At 36.2% G+C, this 19506-nt stretch overlaps 2 protein-coding genes across 2 annotated transcripts; both read right to left on the bottom strand.

Annotated features, from left to right (window-relative positions):
- Window positions 1-1395: 1395 nt before the first annotated feature.
- Window positions 1396-5726, bottom strand: LOC110893952 (probable LRR receptor-like serine/threonine-protein kinase At2g24230). The gene has a single exon (XM_022141110.2). It carries the CDS (start codon window positions 4564-4566, stop codon window positions 1999-2001), a length of 2568 nt encoding a protein of 855 aa, XP_021996802.1. The 5' UTR covers window positions 4567-5726; the 3' UTR covers window positions 1396-1998.
- Window positions 5727-8600: 2874 nt separating this feature from the next.
- On the bottom strand, window positions 8601-17788 carry LOC118484768 (ubiquitin carboxyl-terminal hydrolase 23-like). The gene is made up of 10 exons (XM_035980747.1): window positions 17228-17788; window positions 15165-15279; window positions 14971-15081; window positions 14269-14441; window positions 13164-13490; window positions 11977-12102; window positions 11314-11886; window positions 9805-10420; window positions 9143-9233; window positions 8601-9039 (listed from the first exon to the last, which is right to left on the bottom strand). The coding sequence occupies exons 1-10, from the start codon at window positions 17585-17587 to the stop codon at window positions 8823-8825; spliced, it is 2709 nt and encodes a 902-aa protein (XP_035836640.1). The 5' UTR covers window positions 17588-17788; the 3' UTR covers window positions 8601-8822.
- Between the last annotated feature and the right edge of the window lie 1718 nt (window positions 17789-19506).

Below are 19506 nucleotides of genomic sequence, written 5' to 3'. Positions count from 1 at the left end.
CTATACTCCCCACCGGGCCCACCGGTGACACGTGGAAACTAGGGGTGTGACATTAGGGCTGTTCAAATTGCTCGATGCTCGAGACTCGTTCGATGCTCGATCGAAAAATGTTCGGAATTTGCTCGTTCGATTCAGCTCGATTGAAAAAGGCGATCGGTTCGGTTTGAAACGAACCGAGCATGAGCAAAGGTCTGCTCAGTTCGGTTCGACTCGGTTGGCTCGAATTATTTTTCATATATATATATATATATATATATATATATATTAATAAAATAACTAGAGGTAAACATTAATAATGTTTGGACCAAGATCCAACTAGAGACCATTTAATTATAGAATTAAAGGCCGATATCAATAGTCCATTGCCTAATAATCATGAGTAATTGAGTCAAAATGTCAAAACACCAAAATGTGAAGCGTTGATCGATACTCAAGTGTCAACCCACATTCAATTTAGAAGTATATAATCCTAGTTACAACCCCGCATCAACCATCATAATTCGAATTCTCTGTCGCCAAGACGCCAACTCCCTAAGTTTGTTTCATTCAGTTCATTCGATTTTAAACTTCTTATAGATCAAAGGCCTGCTTCAATTGGTAGATGATTTATCTTTCTGCTTAGATGATCTTGAAAGAACCAATTAAGTGTTTTTTCTATTCCTTGTTACTTAGTAAATTTATACATGTGTTCTAATTGGACGAAACCTTAGGGATGAAAAATGCAATTTACCATAAAAACTAAGTACCCCATCGTCACTTTTCTATTTGTTATGCGACGCTCGATACTCGCTCGACGCTCGTTCGAAAAATACTCGGATCGAAAGGCGCTCGTTCGACTTTGGCTCGGTTGAAAAAACGCTCGGATCGATTCGGTTCGGTTTGTAAACGAACCGAGCACGAGCAAAGGTCTGATCGGTTCGGTTCGGCTCGTGAACAGCCCTAGGTTGGCTTGACCCAAAACACTTTTGTTCAGAATTTATCCAAAACACATTAACTCTGATTTTAAAAATATATTATTTCAGTAATAACCTTATACTATTATAGTACGGGTCAGGAGCTTTGACTCGTTCAACTCGTTTTGCCGGTTCTTTATGGCTAATCTTATGACTTTTACCTGTTTGACCCGTTTGTGATTGAACATAGCCATAATCGACCCATTCATAAATCATAACTGACACTAAACTGACTCGGGTTATAAATGTGCCATCACAGATTCATTTTATAGTGGCAGCTTGTGAGAATATGATAAGTGGGACCGGTATGAGGCCCGGCGACATTTTAACAGCCTCAAACGGAAAGACAATTGAGGTATGTATATCTCTTTCCAGTTTACAACTCCACTAGTTTTGATACAGTCGTTAACATCCCGTTGAGATCGTTATTATTTTAGGTTAGCGACACGGATGCTGAAGGCAGACTTACACTTGCTGATGCTTTGGTGTATGCCTGTAATCAAGGTGTAGACAAGGTAAACTTTGAGCTGTTTTCTATTTCGGGTCGATTTATATGCTCATGTTTAACTTTTTTTTTTATCGCGCGTTAAAAATTTGACCGTGTTCCAAAATTGATAATTGTGTAAAGAGTAAATTACAAAAATCGTCCTTTATGTATGTCACTTATTGCAAACTGTGTCCTTTGTCTGCAATAATTACAGAAAACGTACTCGATGTTTGCAAACCCTTGCAAGTTATGTCCTTTAGCCCTAACTCAGTTAATTTTTGTGGTTAAATCTGACCAAATGGACCCCACATACTACATACCTGCTTCAAAAAAAGAGCCGCGGTAATTACAATAAGGGTATTTTAGTCATTTTACAAAAACGATTGTTTCTTTGTGACTTGCAATTTGGATCAACATTTAATAATAATCATGTTTTAGCTAGCTTAATGGCTCCGTCGATTTCTTGCATAACAAGTTAACAACCACGAAAACAAGTACAATGTCCGTTACAAACGTCTGCTAACAACGAAACAATTAACAAGGAAACCGTGTGATATCTCATACTGGTTCGATATCCTTAAGAAGTCCAACGACTTGTTGCATGCTTGGTCGCTTCGATGAAAGATCAGCTGTACATAGATACCCGATTTTCAAACCTTCAACCATTTGACCTTCATCACCCGTGGCTCGAATCTTGGGGTCTATGGCTCGTGAGCCACGGTTCACCCTCACAAGCCCTCTAACCCAACTAACCAAATCTTGCGCTTTTGAGTTATCCTCGTTTGGATACTCATCACCAACAGGCTTTTTACCCGTAATGAGCTCAAGAAGCACCATCCCGAATCCATAAACGTCAGATTTTGTTGTGATTGCGCCATCTGGCGAGGCGTACCCAGGGGACCCAAGTGCCATGTCATCGCAGACTCGGTTCCCAAAGATCTTTGAGAGCCCGAAATCTGATAACCTCGGTTCAAGGTAGTAATCAAGATAAACGCTGCTCGCTTTCACATCTCGATGAATGATTGGTGGCGAACATCCGTGGTGGAGAAACGCCAGTGCACGGGCGGTCCCGAGCCCGATCTTGTGCCGGAACCGCCACGTCATCAACAAAGCTTCGGACCCCACGTTTTGAATATCGTTATCGTTAGTTTCTTGATCTTCCCACGTGTCGGTGCTCCAATCTTCATTCACATGAACTCCAAGAGGAAGATCATACAACAGATTATGCAAATTCCCATTTTCCATATAATCATAAATCGCGATTCGCTGTTCACCCGCTAAACAGTAACCCATCAAAGGAACAAGATTCGGGTGTTTAATCCGGCCAAGATGCATGAACTCGGCTGCAGCCTCGTCATCGGTCATGGTGGAGCCATGAACCAGAACCTTAATAGCAACATGAACCGTACCACCTAAAACGCCTCGATAAACGGGCCCAAACCGCCCTTCAGCCAAAAGGGTACCCTGATCAAAGTTCGACGTGGCGGATAAAAGATCCGAGAAGGTGAAATTCAACAACGGCTTCTCGAAAATCACTACAGGGACTAAAGATGCAACCTTTACATCCGCAACCCAAGTGGTGGAATCCGTTTTGAACGAAAACGGGCCAGAAATGACGTTTTCTTCGTTACAAGACTTTTTAACATCCCACATTCGGGTTTTCTTCCGGCACCCGAACGCGAAAAGCAACAAACCGACAAGCAAAATGATCAAAGTGGTAGCTAAACCCAAAGCAACCTTGAGTCCCCTTTGTTTATGCATCTTTTTCTTGAAAAACGTCGGGTTTGCAGCGATCGGGCAACTGTTTGTCGACCCGATGAACGCCGATCGAACCGTTTCGACCGAAAGCTCCGAATCACAAAAACTCAAATTGTTGTAAGAAAAATTGAATCTTTCCATCCACTGGAGTTTTTGCAGGAGTGAAAAGGGTATGTCTCCAGTTAAATTATTGTTTGAAAGATCAAGATTTTGGAGGGTTTTGAAGGGCAAAAGTGGAATTTTACCAACAAGATGATTGTTTGAAAGATCTAGTGTTTTCAAATGAGTTAATTCTGAAATTTGGTTACCAATGTGACCAATCATATTGGTTTCTGATAGATTAAGGTACTCTAAACTATAAAGTTCACTAATTTGTATAAAACTTTGTTTAAAAAACCTGTTTTTTGCAAGATTTAAATGCTTAAGATTAAGGGCTTGTGACAATGTAAAATTACTAAAAAACATTCCACTAATCTCATTATCAGATAAATCAAGATGAATCAAATGAGACCAATCAAATGCCACTTGAGAAATATGACCCTCAAAACAATTACTACTCAAATCAACAATCTCCAATGGCCCATTAAAGATTTCAACAACAGAACCTTTAAAAAGATTCTTGGAAACATTCAAATAATTCAAAGAAACCATTTTCGAAAACTCGGAACCCTTCCCTGTGATCAAATTTGCAGCAAGATTCAAGCTTTTCAGCTTAGGAAATGCAGTATCAAACCCTTGAGGAAGACTTCCATGAAAATTGTTAACTGAAAGGTCAATGGAAGTCAAAGAGTGGCAGCTTGTGATCCCTAATGGAATAACCGAATCGAACCGGTTTCGGTTAAGGTTAAGATTTTGTAAACCAGTTAAAGAAGTGAAAGACTCAGGGATGTTTCCAACAAAATTGTTGACAGAAAGATCAAGTTTTTCAAGTGATCCAAAGTTACCAATGTTGGTTGGAAGATTAATGGAGAAATTATTGTTTGAAAGGTTAAGGCTTTTGAGTGAAGTTAAGCTCCAAAAATCAGATGAAAAATCATTGATTTGATTAGTGTTTAAATCAAGAAACTGAAGGGTTTTCAGTTTGCCAATGGTGGTATCAGGAATTGGGCCTGTGAGCCCAAGATTAGGTGCAATAAGACCAATGACAGTTTGTTGATTAGCATCACAAAACACAAACTGCCATGAACAAACAGGTGAAGAAAGATTGTAAAGATGAGTGCTTTTTGTGGAATTTGTACTCATTTTCTCAAAGAATTGAGAGATGAAGTACTCATCTGAATTGGGTATTGATTGGTCTTGTTGTTGACCATAAGTTGACTTCAAGAAAAGGGTTAGAATCACTATGGAAGCTAATACAGCAAACCCCATTTTTGTAAATTACCAAAAAAAAAACAAAAAAAAAAAAAGAAGAAGGTAACAATGTTGAAGAAAAAAAACACTTCAAGAACAAAAGGGTCTTTTTTTTTTTTTTTTTACTAGAATTTTTTAGCTGATTTTTTGAGTGTTTTTTCAAAGGGGAATGAAAAAAGGCTCCAACTTTTTTAAATAAAAAAGAAGAAAAAGAGGGTGAAATGTTGGAAATTGTGAATCTAGTGCAGAGAGAGAGAGTGAGTGGGAGATTGTGAAGAGTGAAGGGTGTTCATAAATGTGTCATGGGTTGGTGAGATTATCAACAAAAGCAGGTGGTGGTATTCAATGATGCCATATTGTGTGTGTTTTGATGTGTGTGGTGGTAGACATCATATTTACTCAAGTTGGTGAGATTATGATCAAATTTGGATGTAATTATGGATGTAAATTCAGTATTTTGGAAGGCTAAAAAGAAAGTTTGACATTAAGGGTGTAAGGAGTGGTTAAACACTTTGGAGTGGCAAACTAAAAAATCAACCAATGAGAGTGTGCCACGTCAATCAGTGAAAAGTGTTTAAACTTTGGTGAAAAGTGTTGGCAATGGTTTAAACACTTGTGAAGTGGTAAACTTTTTTTTTTTTAAAAAAAAGGAAAAAGGTGTGATTGGTTGAGAGATGGCATGGACCCCACCCCAGAACACCCTCTCTCTCATACACTCCCTCTCTCTCTCCTGCTCCCTCACTCTCTCTCTTCTTCCCCGCGTCGGCAAGCGGTTGCCGCTCCATTTACCACACCGATCGGTAAAGGGGTTGGCGGCGGTGTTGCCGCTCGGCAAACCGACTTTGCCGCGCCCCTTTACCGACCACACCGTATACCCTAATGGTTTTAAGAACGGCAAACTCGCATGCTCACTAAATCTGCTTCTAAATATTACATCAAGGTTTAATATGGGACTAAAACTCACACTTCACTTCTTAGTATCGCTAGGCTATAAGCTCTTTGATTATGGTTGTAAAAGAAACGAGCGTTTAGCAAACAGTTCGTGAACCGTTCAGCAGAAAGTTCGTTTATGTTCGTCCGTTTAATAAATGAACGAATACGGACAAGAAATTATGTTCGTTAAGTTAATTAACAAACACGAGCAGATGTTTGTTCGTCCGTTTACGTTCGTGAATCTCAATAATGTGTTCATTTATGTTCGTTTAGTTATGTTTATTTGTGTTCGTTCATTTAAAGTTCTTTTATTTATGTCTATTTGCGTTAAAGCGTGACAAACTTCTTAAGCTTGTGTTAATCATGTTTCTGATTATTATGTCAACTGTTTTCAGATAATTATGTTAAATGCTTATTTATTTTTTGATGGATTCTTTGTAATCTTAATCTTTGTGATGAATTATGCAGATTTTAATTCTAAAATGTATATATGTTCGTTGGTAATCTTCACCCGAACCGACCACCCCTCAATCAAATATAATTTTGATATTTACAAAATAAAATTTTAAATTCCAATAATATTTCTTTTTCTAAATCCGATATGTTACATTATTTGGAAAAGATATTTATTAGTTGTTATGGTATAATGATAAAAATCAAATATATTTTACGTTTTGTTGGGGAAGGGGAACTAAAGAAAAACAGTGTTGGGAATTAGGCCCATTAAATTATGCAATCACGTGGAAAACAATAATACCAATTTTAAGCCACGACATGCACATAATTAAATGCATGTATTTCACCATCTAATATAAATTTACAAGTTCAACTTGTTACTCATTTACAAAACACCATCTAACTTTTTTTTTTTTTTTGAACGGTAAGATTCTATGATTAATAGAATAGGGCCAGCATATACTGTAAAAACCCGAAAGTACAATACAGAAAAGAAAAACAAAAGCCAAAACGTAATACACCCACCGATTATATCAACTATCTCACTATATCTCGAATATTAAAGTCCGCCCATCTCTCCCATACGATATCATAGAATTTCGATCTGCTTTTTAACCAAATGAAGTAAAAAGCTCTAAATTTTAAATAAAGTAATATTATTAATGTAGAAAAAGCTCTAAATTTTAAATGTCGAAAAAGCTCTAAATTTTTTCAACCCGTTTTCCTAGTTCAACCCATTTGACATATTTAGATAAATGTGTTGCATGAATTTTGTTCATATTATATATCGTTTAAACTTTTAAGTGTATTCAAGTTGGACTTGATCTCTTATAAAACAATTATATTTTCACACTTTTTTTTCCATAAATATAACTATTGGACTATGGATAAAATCATAAAAAATAACTTATGCTTGTTAATTTTCTTTAAATTAAGTATTTATCAATCCGCATTATGGTTATCATCAAAAATATATTCACACAAAGAAATTAAAAAAAAACTATAATATGGTCTTAATCATAACCCTAAATCTTTTCATATTTTATATGATAAATAAAAAGGATCTATATACATGTGTGTGTTATTTTAATGTGGATGGTGGTGTGATTTTTTTAACAAAACCGCATGGAGGAACACTATATTTGTAGGTTTGATTGAAACGATGTTAAGATTCTCCTTTTTGTTAAAGTTTATGTGCCTTGTTTCATTGTTTAAGTGTTTCATTGTTTGGAATCTTCCATTCACTTTATGTCCCCTCAAAAACTTTTATATATTGTTTAACTACCATTTAAAAAATAGTAAAAAAGTACGTAAAAAAACTTACTTTAAAAATTCGTAGTTCATACATAAACCCCAAAACCTGTGAGTATTCGGGTATAGGGAGCGCAATGAATTTATTTAAGGACAAATTACAAATTTTGTCCTTTATCTATATACCACTTTTCAGACGGTGTCTTTTTCAACGAATTTTGACGGGTTTTGTCTTTTATAGGGAATTTTGTTACAAGTTACGTCCTTTGACCCTAACCCAGTTAGATTTTGTAACAAAATTCCCTATAAAGGGCAAAACCTGTCAAAATTCATTGAAAAAGACACTGCCTGAAAAGTTATATATAGATAAAAGACAAAACTTGTAATTTTTCCTTTATTTAAAAAAGTTGATACAAATTCGAGGCGGGTATAATAATGTGTGATATCTAAAGACCAAATTCTCATCATTGACTTTGACTGATTATGGGTAAATGCTTAACCATATGGATCTTTGAGCATTTTTACCAGCCAGATCACTACATAAGAGATAAATCTATACTTTTATCATCTTAATTCATTAGAAAAAAAATTTGTGTTAGTTACTTTTCACAATCCATCATATTTTTTTTCATTTTGTAGAAGTGTCTCTCACGGAGCTCACAAACATCATTCATTTCACCTCCATATTAGCGTCGTTCGCTAGGATTATTCTCCACAAACACCGACAGATTTGTTTCCCCTCTCGCAATCCTCACGTATAGCGTTCAGGTGGACAAACACGCCCTCCCTCTGCATCATCCACATCCGGCGAAGAAATACCCTTTTAAATCATTTATCATCAAGACAAATATATAACTAGATTTGTAATTATCTTTTATCAAACAAAACCCATCAGTGATACTTGCATTATACACAAATCAAAACCTAAGAATCAAGAAAACACAAAATCAGTGAAAATCTAAAAGAATAATTAAACATCATTTCATGTTTTAACTTTTAATTAATACATGAACACTTATGGATGCTTGTTAATGAAGAAAGCTATCATGTAAAGTGTTGTATTCTTAATCATTGTGCTGCATCACCTAAACACACACTGCTTCCAGAAATTCTTAAGAGTTAATTACTGTTTTCGTCCCTGTGGTTTGTCAAAAATCACTATTTCAGTCCATTAGTTTAAAAAATGCGATTTCAATCCCTGTGATTTCACTTTCGTAACCATTTCAGTCCACCTCGTAACCATTTCAGTCCCTGTACTAACATAATAAATGAATTGAAATGGTTACGAAAGTGAAACCACAGGGACTGAAATCGCAATTTTTAAACTAATGGACTGAAATAGTGATTTTTGACAAACCACAGGGACGAAAACAGTTATTAACTCGATTCTTAATTTTAAATATCCCAGAAAATATTCAAAAATTAGAGGTATTGTATAATAATCATACAGATGATCTTAACCAGTTACATAAATCATAAACACCTCAATTCAGAACCCTAATTTAAAATATTAAAAAAAAGTACTCCCACACCTCGGGAACTCGACGTAAAATCTACAGATCGGATAAGAACTACTACGAATTACCTCGTATTGTCATTCTTAATTTCTCAGAAAACAAAATCTTGGCTCACTTTCAGTTTCGTATCCTGAAAGGCTCGTTACCAGATCTTGATTTTTTAAAATGTCCGTTGTGTTTGTTCTTGGTCGTAAATGGTCTTGTCGATAAATTTTGTTTTCCCATACGCGATTTTAGCCTCTCGTTCGCAATATCTTGAAACGGGTTCTTTCCGTCGAATTCAGTTTTTGAGATCCGTACTTTCTTCCTCTTTCCTCGGTCATATTCTTCATCCCTGTTGGATTTATAAGCTCGAAAACATTAATTAAAGATTATGTGTAATTTATAACGGTTTCTGAAGATCGGAATAAGGAAAATGGTCGATCTATGGCTCTTACCATTCATCGCCAATATAACCAATAGTGAGATCACGCTTGTTCTCTCTAAATTTCTGAAATGGTGCTGACGCGTCTTCATCCCACCTAGGGACTACAATAAAAAAAAATACGGGTCAAAAATACTCGCAAAACTTTTGACTTTACAGTTCTCGAAAGGTTGACGGATTAATATAAAGGTAAAATGCCACTTTCGTCCCTGAGGTTTGGCCAGTTTTACGACTTTCGTCCAAAGGTTTGTTTTTCCGCATCCGGATCCAAAAAGGTTTGTAATCTTGCCATTTTCATCAGTCTCGTTAACTCCATTCATTTTTCTTCGTTAAGGCAAGGGTATTTTCGTCTTTTCTGTTAACTTAAAGGGAAACTTGGTCTGTTTCACTTAGTGTACAAGCATTTAGCATAATGTACAAGTATTCAGAAAAGACGAAAATACCCTCAAGTTAACAAAAAATGAAAATACCCCTGCCTTAACGGAGAAAATGGATGGAGTTAACGTGCCGGATGAAAATGTCAAGATTTCAAACCTTTTTGATCCATGTGCGAAAAAACAAACCTTTGGACGAAAGTCACAAAACTGGCCAAACCTCAGGGACAAAAATGGCATTTTAAACTAAATATAACCATACACCGGAGTATAGAATAGACAACAGAGTAATTTGACTCACGGTTTCCTTCATCGCCTACGGTAAGCATATGAACCAGATTTTTTTGTGCCGACGATTTTGAACAATTTTCCAAACGCTTTGATTCTTTACAGTGAGATTGGCTTCCTGTCGAGTCACCATTCAAATCACTCGTTGCAGGTACAGCGCCATCTTTATCAACTCTCTCTTTAAGTCCGTTTTCAGCAGGAGATTTAACCGGTTTGACAGACTCCTGTGGTTCAGTTTTGGCTGATGAAGACGGGCCGTCATTGACCGAATTCTCTTGACCAAGATTCTTGACCCGCTTGTTCCGCTTATGTTTCTTTTTCTTTCTCTTGTTCAATAACGATGTACCCATAAGAACGTTTGAGCTGAATTTCATGGTGACTATCTTACACTTCAAAGCGTTTTTGACTTTTTTATCGGTTTTGCCACCAAGAGCTTTTTTCTCTGGAAAACTTTCCGTTTTTGGTAAATTTGACGGATCTGTTTTGACAGTTTTCTCAACGAGTGCTTTCTTCTCGATAGAACTTTCGGTTTTTGATAAATCTGGCAGCTCCATCGTGTTGGTATTCCCGCCAACAGCTTTCTCATTACCACGGTTGTTGCCGCCAGATGACTCACCTCCACCAATTTCCTGAATATTTTTCTTTGATTAATATGCATAAACAATAAATTGAAAATGACGATTTCTACCATTTACTTATGAAATGGTATGACGGGTTATGTTTAATCTCTAACGGTCATAAGGGTAAAGTAAAAAATTAGTCAAAAAGGAAAACAGCTTTAATGAGTCAAACGGGTCAAACGAGTCAAAAGAACTGTACTTTCAATGCATTAAAACCTCCTAAACAATTTTATTCAAAAAATATCACTAATGAAATAATATATAGTTTTTGTAATAACTAAAATTTTTGACCCATGCCACGCACTGTGGCGGCAACGTCACGTTTGTGACTTCGTCGTTACACACGTAACAATGATGGCATTGGTGTGTAGTGCGCGCACGTGACATTACACGTTTTTTCTTTTGTACACATGTTACATTCGTGACATTAACGTCATTATACATAGATAAAAAAGAGTATGGCCCGGACGTTGCGGTGTAAAGTCATAAAAGTAATTTAGACAGTGATGTAAAGTCGTAAAAGTAATTTAGAGAGTGATGTAAAGTCGTAAAAGTAATTTAGACATTAACATAGTTAGACATAGATAAAAAACACTATAATAATGAGTTGCACGTTGCGGTGTGAAGTCGTAAAAGTAATTTAAACAAAAGGAGGTGTCAGGTTATCAAGTAGAAAAGGTTGGAGGGTCAAAGTTGTCAATTACCAAAAATTAGAAGTGAATGTGCAATTTACTTAAAGATGACGATTAATAGTGTTTCATGTAAAAAATTTGAGGGTTTAATGTGAAAAAAATTGTTTAGAGAAACTTCAAAAAGTTCAGACCAAAAAGTGGTTTAAGAACAACTCAACCTAAAACGCGTACAAAACGAGTTGTTTCGCCCATTTCTATTAAATTTTTTACCTTCATATGGTCTTCTGTTTTACTGGGCTCTGAGATACTTTCTGGAACTGAAGCTTGTTTCTTTTGAGTCGCTTCCGTTGCAACAGTACTGAACCCATTACTAATGGATTCAGCAGCAGCAGAAGACTTTTGACCGTTTAATGACCCGTTACATAAACCGGAGTCTGTTTGAGTCCTTTTTGGTGCAACCGCGGTGAACCCATTTCTGCCGTTACCAGTCACTAAAGCCGTTTCGGCATTTAAAGATCCATCACTCAAACCCGTTTTAATTTCAGCCTCTTTCGGTGCACCAGATCCATTTTGTGTACTAACGGGAACGGAAGACGTGTGACCATTTATTGACACGTTACTAAGAACGGTGTTTGTTGAGATCTCTTTTGACCCATTACTTAAGCCCGTTTTCATTTGGGCTTCTCTTGCTGCACCAGGCCCATTGAGTGGACCGTTCATCACAATCCTATCTTTATGATGAACATCCGTAGTCTTTTTTGTTGGAATATTTTTTCTATCTTTAAAGTAAAATAACATGTAGGCTTTCTGCTCAAAAACCTTCTTTTCACTCACTTGATAGACCTGTTCAAATAAAAGTGTAAAAAAAAAGAAAAATAACAAAATGGAACAATTTATCGTTTTTATATTTAGTAAGACAAGTCGGCATCGTACCCGATTGTCATCAAGTGAGTACCACATGCCACTAGAAGTCCGAACAAAGCAGTAATAGTGACCCGAATGTGTACTCCAACCCGCATGAACCAAAACACCGTAAAGCGTGTACTTCAAATCCCCATCCTGCATTGTTTTGTATATAAATTTTGATAAAAATATGTTTAGTATAAAGTAATGGGGGCATTTTATATGTCAATTTTGGTCATGTTCTAACTCTAATGGGTCAAACAAAAAAATAGCTTAAATGGAAACAGAAAAAATGAGTCAAAAATTAAAAATAAAATTTGGATTCTTGTTGAACAATATAACTTATCTAATAATATTTGAGACTAATTATTCAACACACTATTCTTCACATACTACGACTACTTCATGCAATATTTAGATAACTAGTATTTTGACCCGTTACGCATTGCGGCGGTGTCAAAACTTAAAGTAACTTGAATTTATATTGTTAAATATTTGACCCGACTTGTTTCCGAACAAAATTTACCTCAAAACGTAGACCAACTTGGATTATACCGAAATGTACTTAAAAATAAGAACACGGGAAAATAGCATTTTTTAAGTTAAAGAATGGCATCGCATGTTGCGACAACGTCGAAACATAGTAACTCGAATTTATACCGCCTAGTGAAAATGAATTATTTTTAACCCGACTAATTTCCGAACAAAAATATGTCAAAACGTAGACCAACGGTAAACGTACATAAAAATAAGCATGTAAAACTCGAGAGGGTCAAAATCATTTTACAAAGTTTTATGAAAGCTTAGGGGGTATAAGTGTCAATGCTGAAAGTTGAGGTAAACATAAAGACAATAAAAATTAAAAAAATTTAAAAAAAAAACAAATCACTATAGCTTAATGTGACGCTAGCTACAGTGATCAGGTCAGCCTTAAATGTTATATATAATAGTAATAATAATAATAATAATAATTATAATAATAATAATAATAATAATAATAATAATTACGGTTGAAAAGAAAAACACGCTAGCTACAGTGATCAGGTCAGCCTTAAATGTTATATATAGTAGTAGTAATAATAATAATAATAATAATAATAATAATAATAATAATAATAATTACGGTTGAAAAGAAAAACACGCTAGCTACAGTGATCAGGTCAGCCTTAAATGTTATATATAATAATAATAATTACGGTTGAAATAAAAAAACTTACATATGGACCGGTGACAAAAGGTTTCAAGTCCAAAGTAGGACCAAACTGGATTTTCTTGTCGATTTTTTGACCTGACATGTGGGACCCAAAGCGTTTAAGATGAACGGTTAGAACATTTGGGGGCTTGTGAATCGTAAGCTGTTTGAGAGCTTTGACTTTTTGCTTGCACTGCTGACACTGATATTGCTTAGCCCCACCATCTAACTGTTCTTTGGCAGTAAAGTTCGCAAACGCCTTGTATATAGTGTCAGCTCTCAAAATTTCGAGACTTAAGTCCAAGAACGGGTCAAACTTGTTGGAACAATAGTTACATTGCATGCACTTCACCTGCAAGATCGACAGTTTATTCAAATTTCAGCAAATCCTTAAATTTTTCAATAATTTAAACACACATAAATGATGTCTCTATTCGTGATTAAATATCATAACTTTTATAAAAAAAAAAAAGATCACTTCGTGTTAAAAGTGGCAATTTTGTCTTATTTATGTTTTGATAATAACAGATAAGGCTGCAAACAAACCGAACGTTCAGCAAACAGTTCGGCGGGAAGGTCATTTATGTTTGTTCGTTTAATTAATGAACAAACACGAATAAGAAATTCCATTCGTTTAGTTTATGAACGAACATGAACAGAGGTCGCGTTTGTTCATTTATGTTCGTGAACGCTCTGTGACATGTTCATTTGTGTTAGATAGCTAGTGTTTTTAATTTTTATATTTTATTTAAATACTACAATTCTGATAAATTATACATTTAATAAGTTTCAGTGTATTATATGTTCTGTTCATGAACGCTTGTTTGTGCTCGTTTGTTTTCATTTGTGTTCGTTTACGTTTGTTTTCATTTGTGTTCGTTTACGTTCGTTACCTAAAATTAACAAACGAACACATACATGTTCATTTCCTTAATGAACAAACACGAACAGAAAATCTCGTTCAGTAATTGTTCATGAACAGTTCGTGAACAATAAACATATATATTTCCTTAACAAACGAACACGAACAAGGTCTTGTTCGTGTTCGTTTGCAGCCCTACTAACAGGTAAACAACAGACCAAAAGTCACCAAAGCGTATTTTTAATGCAGAAAACCGTAGATTAATTACCTGACTACGAAGACGGCCACCGAATATCTTGTGAACCAAACTTCTATCGTACGCACTTTGTGATTCGCTCGGCACTCCATTCGGTAAGCAACATTTGTGCATCGACTCCAACAAATTTACCATGTATTCATGTGCATCCTCCTGCCTTGAATTCCTAAAAGTCCTAGATATACCTAATTATGCCGTTAAGAATATTCAAATATCTGAAATACAATTCAATCCAGTGAGCTTAAAATTTTTAATAAAAGAAAGAGTAACGTACATGGATGGTCCCTACTCCATATGGTTAACCAAATTTATGGATTTGGTCCCTATCTTTTCAAAAGTACACGAATGATCCCTGTGGTTTGCACTTTGTAACAAATTTAATCCCTAGCTAACAAATCTAAAGGTTTCAACAGGTCCAAGTTAGGGACTAAATGCGTTACAAAGTGCAAACTACAGGGACCATCTATGTACTTTTGGTAAACCTTGGGGACTAAAATCCTAAATGCACTACAAAGTGCAAACTACAAAGACCATCTAGGTACTTTTGGCAAAACTTGGGGACTAAATGTGTTACAAAGTGCAAACCACAAGGACCATCCTTGTACTTTTGGAAATCTAGGGACCAAATCCAAAATTTTGGTCTTCTAGAATGAAGAAAATGAAATCTTTAACTTAATAAAAAAAAGTAACAAACATAAACTTATTGTAGGATACAACGCAAATTTGAAACCAGATCCTTAGGTGCCAATGATCTCCCTGATAGTTGTAATGCCCGACTGACGTGTTTCTGAATAGCACATAAAGCGCAGAATCCGGATTTTCGACCTTTATACGTCAATCAAAGTCAGTCTAAGTCAAATACTGGCGAGTGTTTATTTTATTGACTAAAATGTAAGTCGAATACTTACAAGTAACTTGATGCTTTCCACTTTGTAGATATGCAGCTAAAGGCTCGGTATACGTTAAACATTGTAGTACTGAATTGAGAAAGCAAGTGTTCCCGAGATTCTCCAAACCAGCACCCTTTAAATTCCACATAAAAAACACATGAATATCTAAAAAACATTGTTTCGAATAATTTTGATTTGAGTAAATTACAAAAAACGTCCTTTATGTATGTCACTTATTGCAAACTATGTCCTTTGTCTTCAATAATTACTGGAAAACGTACTCCATGTTTGCAAACCCTTGCAAGTTATGTCCTTTAGCCCTAACTCAGTTAATTTTTGTGGTTAAATCTAACCAAATGGACCCCACATGAGGGTATTTTTGTGGTTAAATCTGACCAAATGGACCCCACATGAGGGTATTTTTGTGGTTAAATCTAACCAAATGGACCCCACATGAGAGTAAAATGACCAAAATACCCTCATGTGGGGTCCATTTGGTCAGATTTAACCACAAAAAAATAACTGAGTTAGGGCTAAAGGACATAACTTGCAAGGGTTCGCAAACATCGAGTACGTTTTCTGTAATTATTGAAGATAAAGGACATAATTTGCAATAAGTGACATACATAAAGGACGATTTTTGTAATTTACTCTTTTGATTTAAATGATACAAAATGGCCATATCTATAAAAAGCCCCATCATACACAAGATTTGCCAATTTGCCATTACTAAACTCAGTAATGGCTAAAGGACATAACTTGCAAGGGTTCGCAAATATCGAGTACGTTTTCTGTAATTATTGAAGATAGAGGACACAGTTTGCAATAAGTGACATACATAAAGGACAATTTTTGTAATTTACTCTTTTGATTAAATGATACAAAATGGCCATATCTATAAAAAGCCCCATCATACACAAGATTTGCCAATTTGCCATTACTAAACTCAGTAATCGGTACCCCAAGGTTACTATGATGATCTTTTTTCCCTTTTCATAGCTCAAAGTTTCAAGCCGGTAGTCCGGGTAACAATATAAATCGGAACTGACCCAGTTCAAGAATGGAACTATAATTGGACCAACCCTTGAAGTTTTGAAATGAAGTAAACATGATAAACACGTAACTGAAAAGCCCAATGAAGTAAACAATACACAAGAAACATGATCCCCTTCTAGAGATGGCAAACGAAAAGGGTGGTGTGTGTAGTAACGCTGTAACGGGTCACAATTTCTTTAGGGCGACATGTGTGATTAGACATTAAGCATTGCCTTGGTTTTAAAAAGCGCGCCTTAGGCGCACTGAGGCAAGCCGCGTGTACGGTGAGGAGCGCCTAAACCAGGAAGCGCATTTTTGGGGGAATTTTTCAAGCCTGGGATGCGAGCCTTGTGTACCAAGTGTGTTTTTATGCACTAAAATGTTATACAAAAGATTTTTTGGCTTGTACATGCAAGTAAATTCATATTAAAACCTTAGTTATAGCTACACTTTGAATATAGGGTGCTAAAAAACTATGGGATACATACTTGTTAATGGCGAATGGCGACAAATAGCGCTAAGGTACCTATATGCTAGATAGCGAATAGCGATCGGCTATTTTATAAATAGCGATACACGATAATTTCTTTTAACTATTTATATGTATATTATATCAAAATACCCTGGTATATATGCTACTTTACAAAAAAAAACTAAAATCCAGCTATTTTATAGCTAAATTTAATTGCTATTTATATTAAAAAAACAAAAAATTAAATAAAATGTCGCTATTATCGCTATCTATCACTACAGCCCTAATAGTGAGCCTCGACCTATACGCTACATAGCGCACTATAGCGGGTGTAAATCGCTACACTCGCTATTGACAACTATGATGGGATATATAAAACTTCTTTACACGATCGCCTTGCACCTCGGGTACGAAAATCCTGCCGCTTTTGCGCTTTCTGCAACTTATTTGTCCTAACCAAAAGTCTAATGGTAGTGTAGCAACTAATAAACCTTGGTTATAAACAACTAAACCAATCAATAATATTAAAAAAAAAGTATTTTTTTTTTCAAAAAGTAAAAACCAAGAAACTTACAATCCTCCTGAAACTGAAACTAATCCCAAAACCAAGTTCCGGATCCAACCCATTTTCCATCTCCACCGCATCTCTTTTCCGACCCGACCCGACTCTCTGCTCATCAACATTCGTCACACAACTACTCGCCGCAGCCGGGTTAAGCGTTTCGAGCCGAAAACTTCCATCGCCGCCACCGTTACTAAACCCGGTGAACGGCTTCCTGGCTAAATGAAACTCAATCCTTCGAAACGGAAAAACATCCACCGGAGCCGACGGTTCCGTAGATTCATCATCACCTGGGGTTTCTTGATTGAAACTAATTGGGTTTTGTGTGAGGATAATATTATTACTGTTAAGTATGGTCATGGTTTCGGACATGGTGGATTGAAATTAGTTGTGATGGGTGATTGAAATACGGCAGACTGGTGTGATATGTGTATATGGATCGATTGATTGGTTGATTGATTTAGGGTTTGTGAGGGGGGAGGTGAAGGGGACGAGAGTGTATAAACCCTACTTGTTCTATGTTAGCATTCACACGTGTGGGGTCAATTTCTTCACACGGTTTCAACTTTCAGGGATTTGATTGGTAAACATGGACTTGACCAGGGATAACGAGTTAATTTATGTTTTAGAGTTAAATGCTTGGTTGGTCCCTGTGGTTTTCAAAAATTGCAGACTTGGTCCCAGTGGTTTACTAATTACATGTGTGGTCCTAAAACTTGTCAAAAATGCACTCGGTTGGTCCCAGCCCTAACATCAGTTAAATTTCTCAGTTAAGTCCATGTTAAATGACCAAAATACCCTTGCTTATTAACCAAGTCAAAAGTAATAGTAAAGGACCAAAGTTTGCAAATTGTTAAAACCAAAAGGACCACTTACACAAGTTCCTTAAAAGATAAAAATACGCGACGAGCCGAGTGAAAGAAAGAAATACAGAATCTAGACTTTTCATTTCTTCAACCTCTCTTATTATTATTAATCTAATAATAAAATCCAGATTCTTTTTGCATCTTTTTCCTTACAAATTTCCTCTTTTTCACACATATCATCACTCCCTTCTAAGTTTGGATTTTGGTTTCATACCCAAATCGATTTTGGTTTCACCACCTGAACTGAATTTGGATTTTGGTTTCATACCCAAATCGATTACTCAATTTTTAGGGGATATGGGTCGAATTGAGAGTGAATCTGAGAAGATATTGAAAGCAGAGGATCTTGTTAGCAGATTAGAATCGGAGGTTAAGAAGATCGATGCGTTTAAACGGGAGCTTCCTCTCTGCATGCTTCTTATGAACGATGGTTTATTTCTTTTGGAGTAAATTACAAGTTTTGTCCTTTATGTTTGTCCCAAATTTCAGGCGTTGTCCTTTACCTTTAAAATTGATGAGTTTTGTCCTTAATGTTTCCAAATCCTACACGTTATGTCCTTTAGGCCAAACCCAGATAGATTTTTTGGTTAAATCTGGTCACCCAGGGGTATTTTAGTCTTTTTACCCTGTTTACTTAGTATTATTAAAAAATAAAACAAAATGATTTTAAAAATATTATTATTATTATTATTATTATTATTATTATTATTATTATTATTATTATTATTATTATTATTATTATTATTATAAGTGTATATATATACCATAATCTTTAACAATTACCACAACCCGTCACCGCCATCTCCACCACCATCCACCGTCACCGTCACCGTCACCACCACCCTCCATCGCCACCGTCACTATGGCCACCATCACCCCCACCCTCCACCCTTCACCGACATCATCACCACCTTCCACCAAACACCCACAAAACCCCTAAATTCCCACTCTCTCTCTTCTCTCCCGTTATCTGCAGACCCACCACCACCATCGATTAACCCACCGCCACCATCGATTCTTTGTCTTTTTCCTTCACCCACCTCCGGTACAATGTGTTCACGTTTCCCATTTCGTGGTCAAACCTTCCACCAAGTGCTCCAGCAACAAGTATTGAAGTTAACTTGCATCTGATTTCTCGTCATCAGAGACATGAGATCTAGTTCCATCCTACATGATTACTCAATAGTCTCAATAGTGCAACCCCACCCACACAACCCACCCACCACCATCGATTCTCTCTCTCCTTCACCCACCACCGTCTCCACCATCACCACCCTCACTAGAACCCTAACCCTAACCCCAACCTGTAACAACCCAAACCAACAACAAACACCATTAAACCCACCACCCCCACCTGTAACAACCCAAACCAGACTAGAACCCTAACCCCAACCTGTAACAATCCAAACCAGATTAGAGCGATTT

Source organism: Helianthus annuus, chromosome 12, assembly GCF_002127325.2.
Source record: "Helianthus annuus cultivar XRQ/B chromosome 12, HanXRQr2.0-SUNRISE, whole genome shotgun sequence".
NCBI lineage: Eukaryota > Viridiplantae > Streptophyta > Magnoliopsida > Asterales > Asteraceae > Helianthus > Helianthus annuus.
This window is presented reverse-complemented; position numbering and strand designations above follow the sequence as displayed.

Excerpts from the sequence above, each read along its gene's own strand:
- LOC110893952 (XM_022141110.2), bottom strand. The coding sequence starts at position 4,566 with ATGGGGTTTGCTGTATTAGCTTCCATAGTGATTCTAACCCTTTTCTTG.
- LOC118484768 (XM_035980747.1), bottom strand. The coding sequence starts at position 17,587 with ATGTCCGAAACCATGACCATACTTAACAGTAATAATATTATCCTCACA. Across the intron at positions 13,491-14,268 it reads GTGGCCGTCTTCGTAGTCAG|GTGAAGTGCATGCAATGTAA; the intron begins GTAATTAATCTA and ends TCGATCTTGCAG. Across the intron at positions 9,040-9,142 it reads GGTTATATTGGCGATGAATG|GGATGAAGAATATGACCGAG; the intron begins GTAAGAGCCATA and ends TAAATCCAACAG.